At 38.9% G+C, this 12425-nt stretch overlaps 1 protein-coding gene across 5 annotated transcripts in view; it reads left to right on the plus strand.

Moving 5' to 3' along the window:
- Positions 1–5994: 5994 nt before the first annotated feature.
- Positions 5995–12425, plus strand: part of ptprz1a (protein tyrosine phosphatase receptor type Z1a) — a 138446-nt gene continuing 132015 nt past the window's right edge. For 4 of the 5 annotated variants that reach the window (XM_035947462.2, XM_035947463.2, XM_035947464.2 and 1 more), the window contains exon 1: positions 5998–6262. In XM_035947462.2, coding sequence (XP_035803355.2) covers positions 6202–6262 — 61 coding nt within the window. In that variant the 5' untranslated portion in view covers positions 5998–6201. Of the gene's footprint in view, positions 6263–12425 lie in introns of all 5 variants that reach the window. The other variant, XM_023268704.3, reaches the window with a different exon arrangement.

Consider the following 12425-nt stretch of genomic DNA (forward strand, 5'->3'; position numbering starts at 1 on the left):
ATCATTAGACATCTGCAGTACGATGCTGCAGATGTTTTATCAGTGTGTGGTAGCAAGTGTCCTGTTTTATGCTGCAGTCTGCTGGGGAGGCAGAATAAAAAACAGGGATGCAAGGTGTCTGAACAAACTGGTTAAAAAGCTGGCTCTGTGGTTGGAATCAGATTGAACTCATTGGAGGATGAGGTGGAGAGACATGCACTGAGCAAGATGGAGGCCATTCTGACAAACATGGATCATCCACTTCACATCTGTCTCAGTGAACAACGAAACATCGGTGGTGGACGGCTCCTATCCCTGCGCTGCAGGACAGAAAGATTCAGAAAATCCTTCTTACCATCAGCAGTTAGACTATTTAATTCTAAAGTAAACAGATGAGACCCCAGTCAATTGAATTTTCCTTCGGGGATTAATAAAGTTATTGTATTGTATTGTATTGCATTGTATCCGTCCATTATTTATACATTGTCTAAACCTCATTAGGGTCGCAGGGGGCCTGAGTTTATCCCAGCTGACTTACGGTGAAGACAGGGGACACCCTGGACCGGTCACCAGTCTGTCAAAGGGCTACATATAGAGACAAACAATCACACTCACATTCACACCTACAGACAATTTAGAGTTATCAGTTAACCTCAGCATGTTTTTGGACAGCGGGAGGAAGCCGGAGTACCTGGAAATCCATGTATGGATGCACAGGGAGAACATGCAAAATCCATGCAGAAAGATCCCTAAAAGACCAGGACGTGAACCAGGGATCGTCTAGCTGCAAGGCGAAAGTGCTAATCACGAGCCACTGTGCAGCCCTTGTCTAAACTATGTGTATATAAATGAATTAAAACTAGCTCCACCTCAAGCAGCTACAGCTGCTGACACACTAATGGATCTAGTCATGCCATACGAAGTACCGTATCAGTCACAGGGGACATTCTGTGGTTTCATTCAGTACATTTTGCTAATTCTACTTAATGAGTTAGAGTTTTCATTTACCAATTTATAATGAAATGGAGTGTCTTCACTCAGCTGCACTGGTACTAATTCTTCTATAAATAATCTGGATAGTTCTTCCACTGACTGAGGATTGCAGCTGTTGCAAAGGCAAAAGCAGCACAGAAGCTTTAGAGTTTTTAGAAAGTGTAATTTTCTCCTTTAATGAAGCAAGGCTGGTAATCACTGGTACCACTTTCTCCAGTCTGTGTGCTATGCAAGACTAAACATAGACTGGATATATCTCTGTACGTATGCAGAGTTAACTCTGCACAAGCAGAAACAACACAAGGACAGACATTACTGTTCAAAAGATTGGGGTCACCCAGACAATTTCATGTTTTCCATGAAAACTCACACTTTTATTCATCTGCCAATTGCACAAGGGTTTTCTAATCATCAGTCAGCCTTTCAACACCATTAGCTAACACAATGTAGCATTAGAACACAGGAGTGATGGTTGCTGGAAATGTTCCTCTGTACCCCTATGGAGATATTCCATTAAAAATCAGCCATTTCCAGCTAGAATAGTCATTTACCACATTAACAATGTCTAGACTGTATTTCTGATGAATTTAATGTTATCATCATTAATGCTTTTCCTTCAAAAATAAGGACATTTCCAAGTGACCCCAAACTTTTGAACGGCAGTGTAAACAGGTAAAACAACTGTAGCTGTGAAGATAATAGGTTTTTTTTAACTTCTAGGTACTCAACATTGGGGAAACTAACATTTTCTGCTGTTCATAGTCACATCTTCTCTTATTCACATAAAAATGGACTACACACACACTCACTCTGCATTCTCAGAGTGAATTGAAGATTTCTGGGTCACTGCTGATGTGTTGGTCTCCATTTCAGTGCGAGGTGGAAGTGTCCCTCAGGAGTCAGGAGGTCAGCGGCCCTGTGAACTCAACCACACACATTTAGAAACCCCCCTCCCACCCCCCCACCCCCAACAAAAAAAAACCAACAAAAAATCTAACAAAAAACTATTTTCTTTACATTTTCACTCATTTACTCCAGACATTGTATTGATGACTCCCTGCTGACTGCAAAGACAACCGACTAACCGACTGCTGCTCTGCTTCACTCTGAGGTGTCGCAGCACCTGATGGTTCTAGAACTGCAGCTGTCTTGTCTGGTGATGCTGCAGGAATGAAATTCATACAGCTTAATGATTATTTACAGCTTTGACATGAAGTTCATAGTAATTATACTGAGTATTACCCCTCTGAATCCTAAATCATTTCTGGGTGTTCTTTTTGCCTCCATCATATTTTTACTCGCTGTCGGTTCATTTTTCACTGTAATATAAAGTCTCCAAGAAAACAGTACAACCATGACTAGAAGTAGATAGAACTAAAAATGACTCTGTGCTGTATAACACGGTTCTAATACAATAAATCATAATAAGATAAACTAAGGTTCAGTGTCTCTGAATATTTATGTCACCAAAATGTGGAATGGAGTGTACAGCATTTTTCCAAGTTCCCACAGATGTTGCAGATACTGGAAACAAATGATGGCTCTTCATATTACAGATATTTAGCTATTCACATTTTTAGAACTTCTAGAAACATTTTTCACACGACTCTGCACATCAAATTAAGAGAGATACGTCACCATGCTAGATGTATCTTCCTACAGCTTGCTGACAATTTGTTGTTGAGCCCTACTGCATTTACACTGTTGTTTCGGTGTGTTTTATTTCCATTTCAATCTCTCTATTTTGTTTCCAAACTTATCTCCTATCTTCTCTGTGTAAACAGGCAGCAGGTCAGATAAAAAAATCACTGAGGTTTTGTCATGTAACAGGCTGCTCACCAGTCAGCACAGGAATTTTAGCTTTTTACAGGATCTGATGGGAATTATTTATTTTACTGAACTGTTAAATGAAAGGTGTAAATTAAAGTGGTTCTACAATTTTAAACTTAGATATGGTAAATTTTTTTGATGGAACTGCTCAGTCACACACGATTTGTTCAAAGATAGTTCCTCCGCCAAGGAACGCGGTGGACTTATGTGGCAATCAGCGTTGGTCTGTCTGTCTCTCGGTCTGTTAACAACATTACTCAAAAACAGACCGACGGATTTAGATGAAATTTTCAGGGAAGGTCAGAAATGACACAAGGACCAAGTGATTTGATTTTGGCAGTGATGTGACTTATAGTCTGGATCCATGGATTTGTTAAAGATTTCTGTATCATTGCGAGATAGCAGCACAGTGTCACTGTAACTGTGACAACAAGTGAACACTACGTCAGCTGCCTGCTGATGATCACATGACTACAATCCTACTACAAATCAGTCGCTGTGGACCACAAATTTTTGAAAGATTTCATCCGTCAGAAATCATACGACTGAGCAGCCTTTCCAGAGTATTGCATTCTCTGAGGGCTTTTCTTGTTAAAAATCTGAAGATTCTTCCTGTTTTTACAGCTACTGGCTATGACAAATGTGTAATTTTGGTGATTTCTTTTAAATAATAGCATGCTTTCAAAACCACTGGTGAGTTTTAAGAGGGTTGAATTTTTTAGGTCATGAAGTATTTCTTTGTTATTATTTTAAACTGCTTACAAAATCCCACACTAATTTAATTAGATCTAATTATTGTTATTGTGCAGTTAAATTGTTTTCAAGAACTCTTTTAGTCAACACACAGCATCAGTTGGCACTTGTGGTTTTAGGTGTGTTACCATCTGTGGTTGTTTACTATTCTGCCATGGCCTACAGTAAAGACACACTACTTTCATCAGAATATTTCATCCAGTATGTATGAAATGCTGTGACAATAAGTTAGAATGTGCTTTAACAAAACACTGCTCTGAGTGACTGTACTGTATGTGAGTTTAGGGGAGTTTTTACAGGGAATAGTAAAATATTACATTGCAAAAATAAATGTTCTTTTTTGGATAATCTACATGCTCTTTGTGGAAGTCTTCCATCCAGTTTTTCAGATACAACAGACGAGAGATAAATCTAGCTCGTGGATTTTGCATATTCAGCATCTGACAATCGAGATGAGAAACCTAAAAACCAGTGTGCATTTGCTGCTTGACAAGAGAATTTGTCTTTCATGAAAAATCAGCTTCAGCCACCTTAAAATAAGCTGTCTGACTTTCTCAATTCTCTGTTTTTGCAGAGTACCCACTTGCCTGATTTCATATGCACTTTATTTTTTATGAACATTATGAACTAAAAATTCATTGTAACATTATGCATTTTTGTTTGCTGTGATACTTCCTCACAGACTATCGCCCCAGAACACACCTCCTCCTGACAGACTGTGAACAGATCACTACAATGATTACAAAAAACATGTCTTGACAGAGTTAGTCTGGCACACCCAGATTAGTGTGCTCTCCTTTTTACAGTGAAATTGCTGACACCGGGGTGGACTGATTCTCCCACAAAGTATCAACACTACAGATACCAAGTCTTGCTTGAAAAATAGAATCAATCCAGAATCAGTACTACAGATCACACCCTGGGAACTTAGAGCTGCAACATTTAGTACACAGAACTCACTGAACTCTGTGCCATAAAAAGTGTCCTGTTGGGAAAAGTTTTGGTTGCCATTAAAGTATATTCAGAAATAGCCATTTCAAAATTAAATTAACCTTCACCCATGAAAGAAATTATGACACACAACACTACTGTTCAAAAGTTTGGGGTCACTCAGAAATGTCCTTTTTTTTTTTTTTTTTTTAAAGGAAAACAGTTTTTCATTGTAAATAACATTAAACTGGTCAGAAATACAGTCTAGACATTGTTAATGTGGTAAATGACTATTCTAGTTGGAAACAGCTGATTTTCAAAGGAGTATCTACATCACTACTGTGTTCTAATGGTCCATTGTGTTAGTAGCTGTGTTGAAAGGCTAATTGATGATTAGAAAACCTTTGTGCAATTATGTTAGCACATGAATAAAAGTAGTGTGAGTTTTCATGGAAAAACATGAAATTGCCTAGATGACCTCAAACTTTTGCGTATATATATATATATATATATATATATATATATATATATATATATATATATATATATATATATATATATATATATATATATATATATATATATATATATATGTTATGTCTGAAGTGCACTTGTGTGTGGTTGTGGGACTGATCTGGGAGGATGAGGGGCCCTGAGAACAAACCCACCCCCATCACTATCCACTCCCACCCCCCAGATCTGGCTCTGCTCATAGTATTATTTCACTGCTCTCTCTGTTCTTGTCTCCCATCTTTCTACTCTCATCCTCAGTACCAATGAAGCAGAGAGAGAAAAACAAATACGCTATAAAAAATCGTAGAAAGAAAAAAGAAAGAAAAAAAAATGAACCAGGAACGAAGAAAGGATTTAAATTGGAAGAAAGAATTAAAACACAAGAGCTGCGGGGAGAAGATAGCAAAAAAAAAAAACACGATGGGGAGAGAGATAATGGGAAGAAAACGACATATAATGCATGAGGGGAAGAGAGGAGGGCAGGTGGATGCAAGAAAAGACAGAGGAGTAAATACAAGACACATTTAAGGTCAGGAGTCCAAATGCCCCCAGCAGAACCCCACCCAGAAGATACTGAGACAAGTTTTAAAATGTTCTGATTGAACAGGGAAAGGGGAGCTGTGGGGTCATGCTCTATGGAATTATATTTAATTCCATAATGCTCTGCCCGAAATGTTTGGTCATCGGAGGATTTAATACACATCAGAGATATGCATCATGAAACTGTAACATAAATTGAAAAAATAAAGATGATAAAATGTATTTGTGACGTGTTTGGAGAATATAAACTTCATTCATATCAAAATAACAAAAAAAAATGTGATGTGCTAATTCTAACACTGACTTTCAATTTATACCTGTTTCGTGATCAACTATAAAAAATAAGAAAATAAAAGCATACAGACTGTCAGTGTCAGCAGCATCAGTGGTGGCTGCGTGGAGGAAGAGGGCCGGTGTCACCGCGGCTGTGGGCGGCGCAGCCCTCCAGTCTGACGGCTGCTCTCCAGTCAGTCAGCGGCGCAGGGCAGACGGAGCAGCGGAGCGGATCTATATCAGCCTACCAGCCAGAGCAGAACCTGCAGCAAGCAGAGCCCAGCAACATGGAGCTGTGAGGGCTCGGGCCGACCGGGACCTGCTTCCCCTGAAAGAAATCACTATTTCATTTTACCTATTTACCGCATCTGTGAGCGTTTTTTCCACAACATGGAGACAACGGGCTGCTGGCTGCTACTGGCTGCACACTTCATCTTCATCTGCCAACAAGGTAGGGAGTGATGTAGTTCATAATTTGTCCTCATATGACACCGAAACCTTTTAATCTTCTCATATGTTCACATTTTACCGAGAGAGCGCTGGTTTCAACTTGCTGCGCCAACTTTAAGGTGATTGCCAAACTGCTTCAGGTGAGCTGGGAAATGTGTGAAACAAACCCAGACCGTCTGCTTGTCATCTGCGTATTTGTATGTGTTAGGATTACAACTGTTTTGTTCTGGTTTGTTTCCAAATCCGACTCAAAACTGTGGTGCGTAACGCGTTGTGCGTCTTTGGAAACGAATCCAAAATGCAACTCCTCACAGATTTGTTCGTTTTGTGACAGAAACGTCCCTCGTGTTTTCTGTTGATAATCGCTCTCTGCGTCTTTGGGATCGCAGATTAAAACGTTGTGAGGCACAGAGCGTCACATGTGGGCTCCAAACCGGAGCTGTCATGTATGAAAAGAAAAGTTTGGACACGGTAGTGGGACTGGCTGATTGGGAGTGTCAGAGGCTCTGACAACAGCAGCAGTAATCCCAGAACGCTTCTCAGAAACAGATCTGCTCAACTATGCACTCATAGAAATCGAATATATATTATTTATGAGAATTTAAAACACATTTTAAAATTAATGTTAATGTAAGTTAAAGTGCCAGCGTCCTGTTGGAATATGGAGGTCTGTCATCACAAAGAGTTATGCTGAGAATGTTTCAATGCTTCTGCAGCTAAAAAAATCGGCTCTCTCTGCCTTCCAGGTTTAAGTGAAGCCTGACTGTGGTGACTGTTCCAACCTGCCTAATTGCAAAAATGAAGGGATGCAGGTTTTTAATAAAAGAACACAGCGAGGAGTCTTGATGTTGCAAGACTTCACTCACCATGTCTTTTTGTGCTAAAAATCATACATTTCCATCTTGGCCAATCAGTAGTCTGTCAGCCTCATTTTCTAGTCCAAACTCTGCTTTTGACTTATTTACTGGTGCAAACCTGAGATGTACTGATGATATGTCAGAAATGATGTTTTACTGTAGCAATTATAACAATTGTCAAGTAGTTAATTTGCAGAAAATGTAATCTGCTACTATAAAAAAAAACACCCTTTGTTTACATGTTATAATGTAAAACATTTAAAGGTCCGAGCCTTTCACTGTCATAAACCTTTAAGACCTACCATTGTGCAAGTCTGACATATGCTTACATTTTTACATACTGTAGTGCAATTTTCTGGAGTATTTTTATTTGCTTTACATCAACATAAGCCTTATATCCAAAATTTTAATACTATGTATTGACTTACACTACTGTTCAAAAGTTTGGGGTCACATAGAAATGTCCTTGTTTTTGAAAGACAAACATTTTTTTCTCCAATGAAGATGGCATTAAATGAATCCGAAATACAGTCTAGACATTGTTAATGTGGTAAATGACTATTCTGGCTGGAAACGGCTGATTTTTAATGGAATATCTACATAGAGGTACAGAGGAACATTTCCAGCAACCATCACTTCTGTGTTCTAATGGTACATTATTATTAGCTAATGGTATTGAAAGGCTAATTGATGATTAGAAAACTCTTGTATAATTATATTAACACATGAATAAAAGTGTGAGTTTTCATAAAAAACATGAAATTGTCTGGGTGACCCCAAACCTTTGAACGGTAGTGTATGTCTTAACTACTACAATAAATTGCTTAAAAGTGCAATAAACCTAAAAACAAAAAAAGAAGAAAAGAACATTGTTTTTGTTTTTCTCACATATATTTCAAAATGCAGAAATTGCATAGCGATATCCCTCAAATTTGCAAGTGTAGAAAAATTGCACAATATCCTTTGGAACCACAGTAAATTTAATTGAGTCTGTACATAACTTGCTTTTGGAGATATAGCCAAATTGTGTAACCTGTAAACACACAAAAAAAATAAATAAATAAATAACTGCAAAATTTGCAAAAAGACATTAACATCAAAACAAACTATTTACAAGAGTGCGATCAAATTTCTAAGTGTGTCAGATACTTATGAACACACATATTTTGTGTACAAAACCATGGTCATCCATAAAAAATGCATTTGAAAACAAAAGAAACTTCAAAATTATGATGGCCCCCTGGTCTAAGTACGTCTTGAACAGCTACATTTCCACTGCAGTATTGCCCTCATAGACCAAGAACTCTGGGAGAAACTCAGTTTCTTCACCTGTGAGGAACCTATAGAGTCCAACTGAAGTTGTGGAGAGATTATTTCTAAAGTTCCTGTTCTTGTGGTTGTACTTTCTGGAAATTTGCGAACTTTTGGGCAGATCTTGGTATATTTCCCAGCATTTAAAAAAAGGTTTCACCATGCTTCAATATAAAAGCATGGAACTACATTTAAAACCGTAGAGGACTGAATAGTTTTTTTTTTTCTAAGAGCCATCTTTTTGGGCATTTTACCTTTGGTGTAATGAGACAGCTGAGAGAGAACCCAAATGTGGGAGAGAGAGCAACGGAGTGACTTGCAGCAAACAGGAATCGAAGCACAGATTTCCTGCTCAGGGTGTATTTGCCCATAGCACAACTAATCACCTATCGTGAAGTCCAGCTATTCTTATTTGTGCAGAGGAAGACATGAGGCAGTCATCTGCAATGACAAAGGCTACCTTAAAATTTCTTCAAGGATGGAGTCTGTGATTATGGAGACAGATTGTTCATATTTATCTAGTTTGCATATTTAGATGTGCCAGTTTTACTGTCTCTCTTGCTCCCGTTGTCCCCTTTCTCCCATCTCCCCCTTTCTTTGCCCTGCACTGTGCAGAACTTGAGCGTGCACAAGCTCAAACATGCAGTGGACATGTTGGAATGGTATTGTGTCTCATTGTCATTGTCTACATGTGTTAAGTCGAAAGGACGTGCTATTTGGGTGTAGCTGCTTTAAATTTGTTTAGAAGCTTCTTTGACCTAGATAAAGTAACGTAGTTGCTTTTTCAGTGATGAATGTAGTTATGATGACCTCTCATCTTGCAAAGCCAGACCTGTCTCCACTACACTGTGTCACTGCTGGAGAATGGTCCAACTGTGCCTCATTATAATTCTGCTACAGGGGGAAATCACTGTTATGCTCTGGTCTTTGCTCTTGTTCTGCACTGCTCCATGAATGTGTCTTTCCACACAGAAGTGGCAGGTGCAGTGATGAGCTTTGAATGGACAGCAACCTTTCACAGCCATTCAAAGTATTTTATCATGCTAGCGTCGGCTAATGGCTGTGGCTGGATTCATTTTGTTGTCTCTTGTCTACACAACATTTGTAGCTGCACATAAAATGTAGAGGGAGGGCAGATATGTGGCCTGTTTTGTTTGGTCTAACATGCTTGTGCTCCAGTGCAGCATCCAGTGGTTGTGATTGTTGTGTACAGAACCCTAGGGTTAGAGAAACACTTTGATTTACATTTCACTCAAAGCAAATCATTCTAGCTTGAACCAAGCGCTTCACTCGCCTAAACTTCACTGCTGATGATAGTCTGGGTGGAACACTGGGTTTGAGAAAGTGACTTATTGAAAACGAGAAAAGCACTTAGAGAGTGCAGTACTCCGCAAAGGCTGTTCATTCCCCTATATGGCATAGTCAGACATGCAGCATTTTTATTTATTTTTTTTTAGAAATGCAGCATTTGTTTATAAGTTATTGATGATCACAAATTACAGGAATATAGAATGTGGTCATTTAACATAGATGTACCCACAAACAAAATAACCTTGCACTGAGCACAGGTATGTGTTATGCATGTGTATGTAATGTATGGATACCAAATCGTGTGACCTAAATATGTAACGGGCAGCGGGAATTGATGGGACACAGAAACACCCCCACAATTTAATCAATTGTTCATTGTATCATTTCTGATGGATAAGTCCTGATAAGTCCACAACAGTCAATTTGTAGTAGAATCACAATCATGTGATTGTCAGCAGGCAGCTGACGTAGTGTTCACTTGTAGTCATAATTACAGTGATGTTGTGCCGCTGTCTCGCAATGATACAGAAATCTTTAACAAATTCATGGATCCAGACTATAAGCCGCATCACTGGGAAAATCTTGGTCCTTGTGTCATTTCTGACCTTCCCTGAAAATTCCATCCAAATCCGATCGTCACATAACTCCGCCGTAATACAAGTAATGAGGACCCACAGGTTCCATTTAATAGCTGCTTTGGAGCATTCAGTTATATTGCCTGGCTGTCCTCAGTCATAGGGGTGCGACTCTAGTTTATTTCCATTGTCATTTAATCTGTTGATTTTATTTTTTGGGAACTAATTAATTAGGTGTTTGGGTTATTAATTGTCTGAAATTAATGAAAAGTTTCAATTAGTGTCTGTCAAAACCCAACACCTCGCAGAGTAGCTCTTCTGTCAGCGATATGTTTGGCAAATGGAGTATTTGTTAAAATAATTGTTTATTATTTGGACTTTTTTTGTCTCCTCTTTTTTCTTTACCCTGTAAGACAGTACCTCAGGAACATCATATCAGTGTTAAAACGCTTCTTAAGTTAAACTACGCAGCTCTCTGCAAAAATATTTAAAGCTAAATTTCTAAAAATATTTGTTACCAATTTCAGTGCAACATATTTGGCATCTTTGAAAACTTTAAAATCTCTATTAGAGTTTAAAATGTAATGTCTTTGGGTTTGGTGGGTTTCTGGTCACACAAAGATGTATTGTGGTAACAGACCCACGCGTGTGTCCTATGGGGTTAAAGAGCTTTAAGAAGTCAATGGAGATGAATTAGGATTTGTCACCATAAGCTTGAAGACTGGAAGGGTTTTCCAACTCTTATCCTTTGGTTTGCCCTCCCAGCCGTACGGTGCAGTTGCAGTGTGCCAGAGAGGACACTGATCTGCTTGGTTGAATCTTTTCGGGGGGTGAGACATGAAACAAAGATTAGGGGGAAAAGCTGGTTGCAGCCAGTTTTAACTGAAGAGATGTGAAACCTTTTGTGCCTAGGCCAGTGAGGCTGGATCTGTGCTGGACGGTACCTGCAGAAAGCCTCTGGGCTCCCTCACGCCTCCTCCCTTTTCATTTTGGCGTTTTTAAACGAAGCTTTCATGAAATGTTCGTTCACAAAGGAGGTGCCAACTTGCTGAGAAGGTAGTGCCGGAATGGTGGTTAGTGGAAGAAAAGACGCACAAGGAGAAAACTCAGCACCATCTGTCCTCCCAAAAGGTATTTGTGAATGGGTAGTGCCAGCCATGCCCTGTGCTCCGTCTGGGCTCATGGAGTCTCTGGGCCTCTTGTCTAACAGGGAGTCTGTTGACAGATGGTCGTCACAGTAAGGCAGTCTGTCAGCCAGACACATGCAGGGGGTGGCTGTAGATGAGATGCCCATCACATGCGCTGAGGATGCCCACGTCCAGCTGTGCTAAGTAGCAGGCTATTTATTTTCTGCCCTTTATAAAAGATCAGCTCGTATTTTATGGCTGGAAGCTATCTTCACGCACCCAAGGAGGTATAACACAATAAATTTGTTCATTCTGATGATAATATTAATTAAAAAAAAAAAAAAAAAAAAGACCAATTTGTGTCCAAAGTCTTTTTACTTTTCCATTGTGCTTTTATTGCTGAAGTGGAGGAATATCTATAAATCCATAGTCCAACTGATGAAAGTAATGAAACCTGAAGATGCCATATTGTTTGATAGATACCATTCAAAAGTTTGGAATCAACCAAGCCATTTTATGTTAAGGTGCTTAACCACTAATATTTGACTGCATTTTGTTGAGCATCTATAGACAATAACGTCATGGATTTAAAATCTCTGCTGAGACTATACCAAACACCACAGCACCAATATGGGCACATTTTGGTATTGAGTTAAATGAAAAAAAAAGTAATATAAGGAGTTGATTTTTCAGATTTGCAGCAAAATGATGGTAGTCAAAGGCAATAATGTCACTAATCTATAACTGATGGAGGCATACAATGAACAAGTAAAGGCAATTAAGTTGTTAATCACAATCATTTGTATGTCAAATAATCATCAGCTAAAACTTGATGTTTATGGCAGCGCTGCTTCAGGTAATGCTGTTGACATGGGCTTTTCAAAGCTTATTCCTACCATCTTAATTTCTTTTAGAAACCACGAATGACAATAAATTACCTTTGAATGTTGAAACTATAAGTAACACCATGATGAAAAGGAGGG

Source organism: Amphiprion ocellaris, chromosome 3 (genome assembly GCF_022539595.1).
Source record: "Amphiprion ocellaris isolate individual 3 ecotype Okinawa chromosome 3, ASM2253959v1, whole genome shotgun sequence".
Taxonomy (NCBI): Eukaryota; Metazoa; Chordata; class Actinopteri; family Pomacentridae; genus Amphiprion; species Amphiprion ocellaris.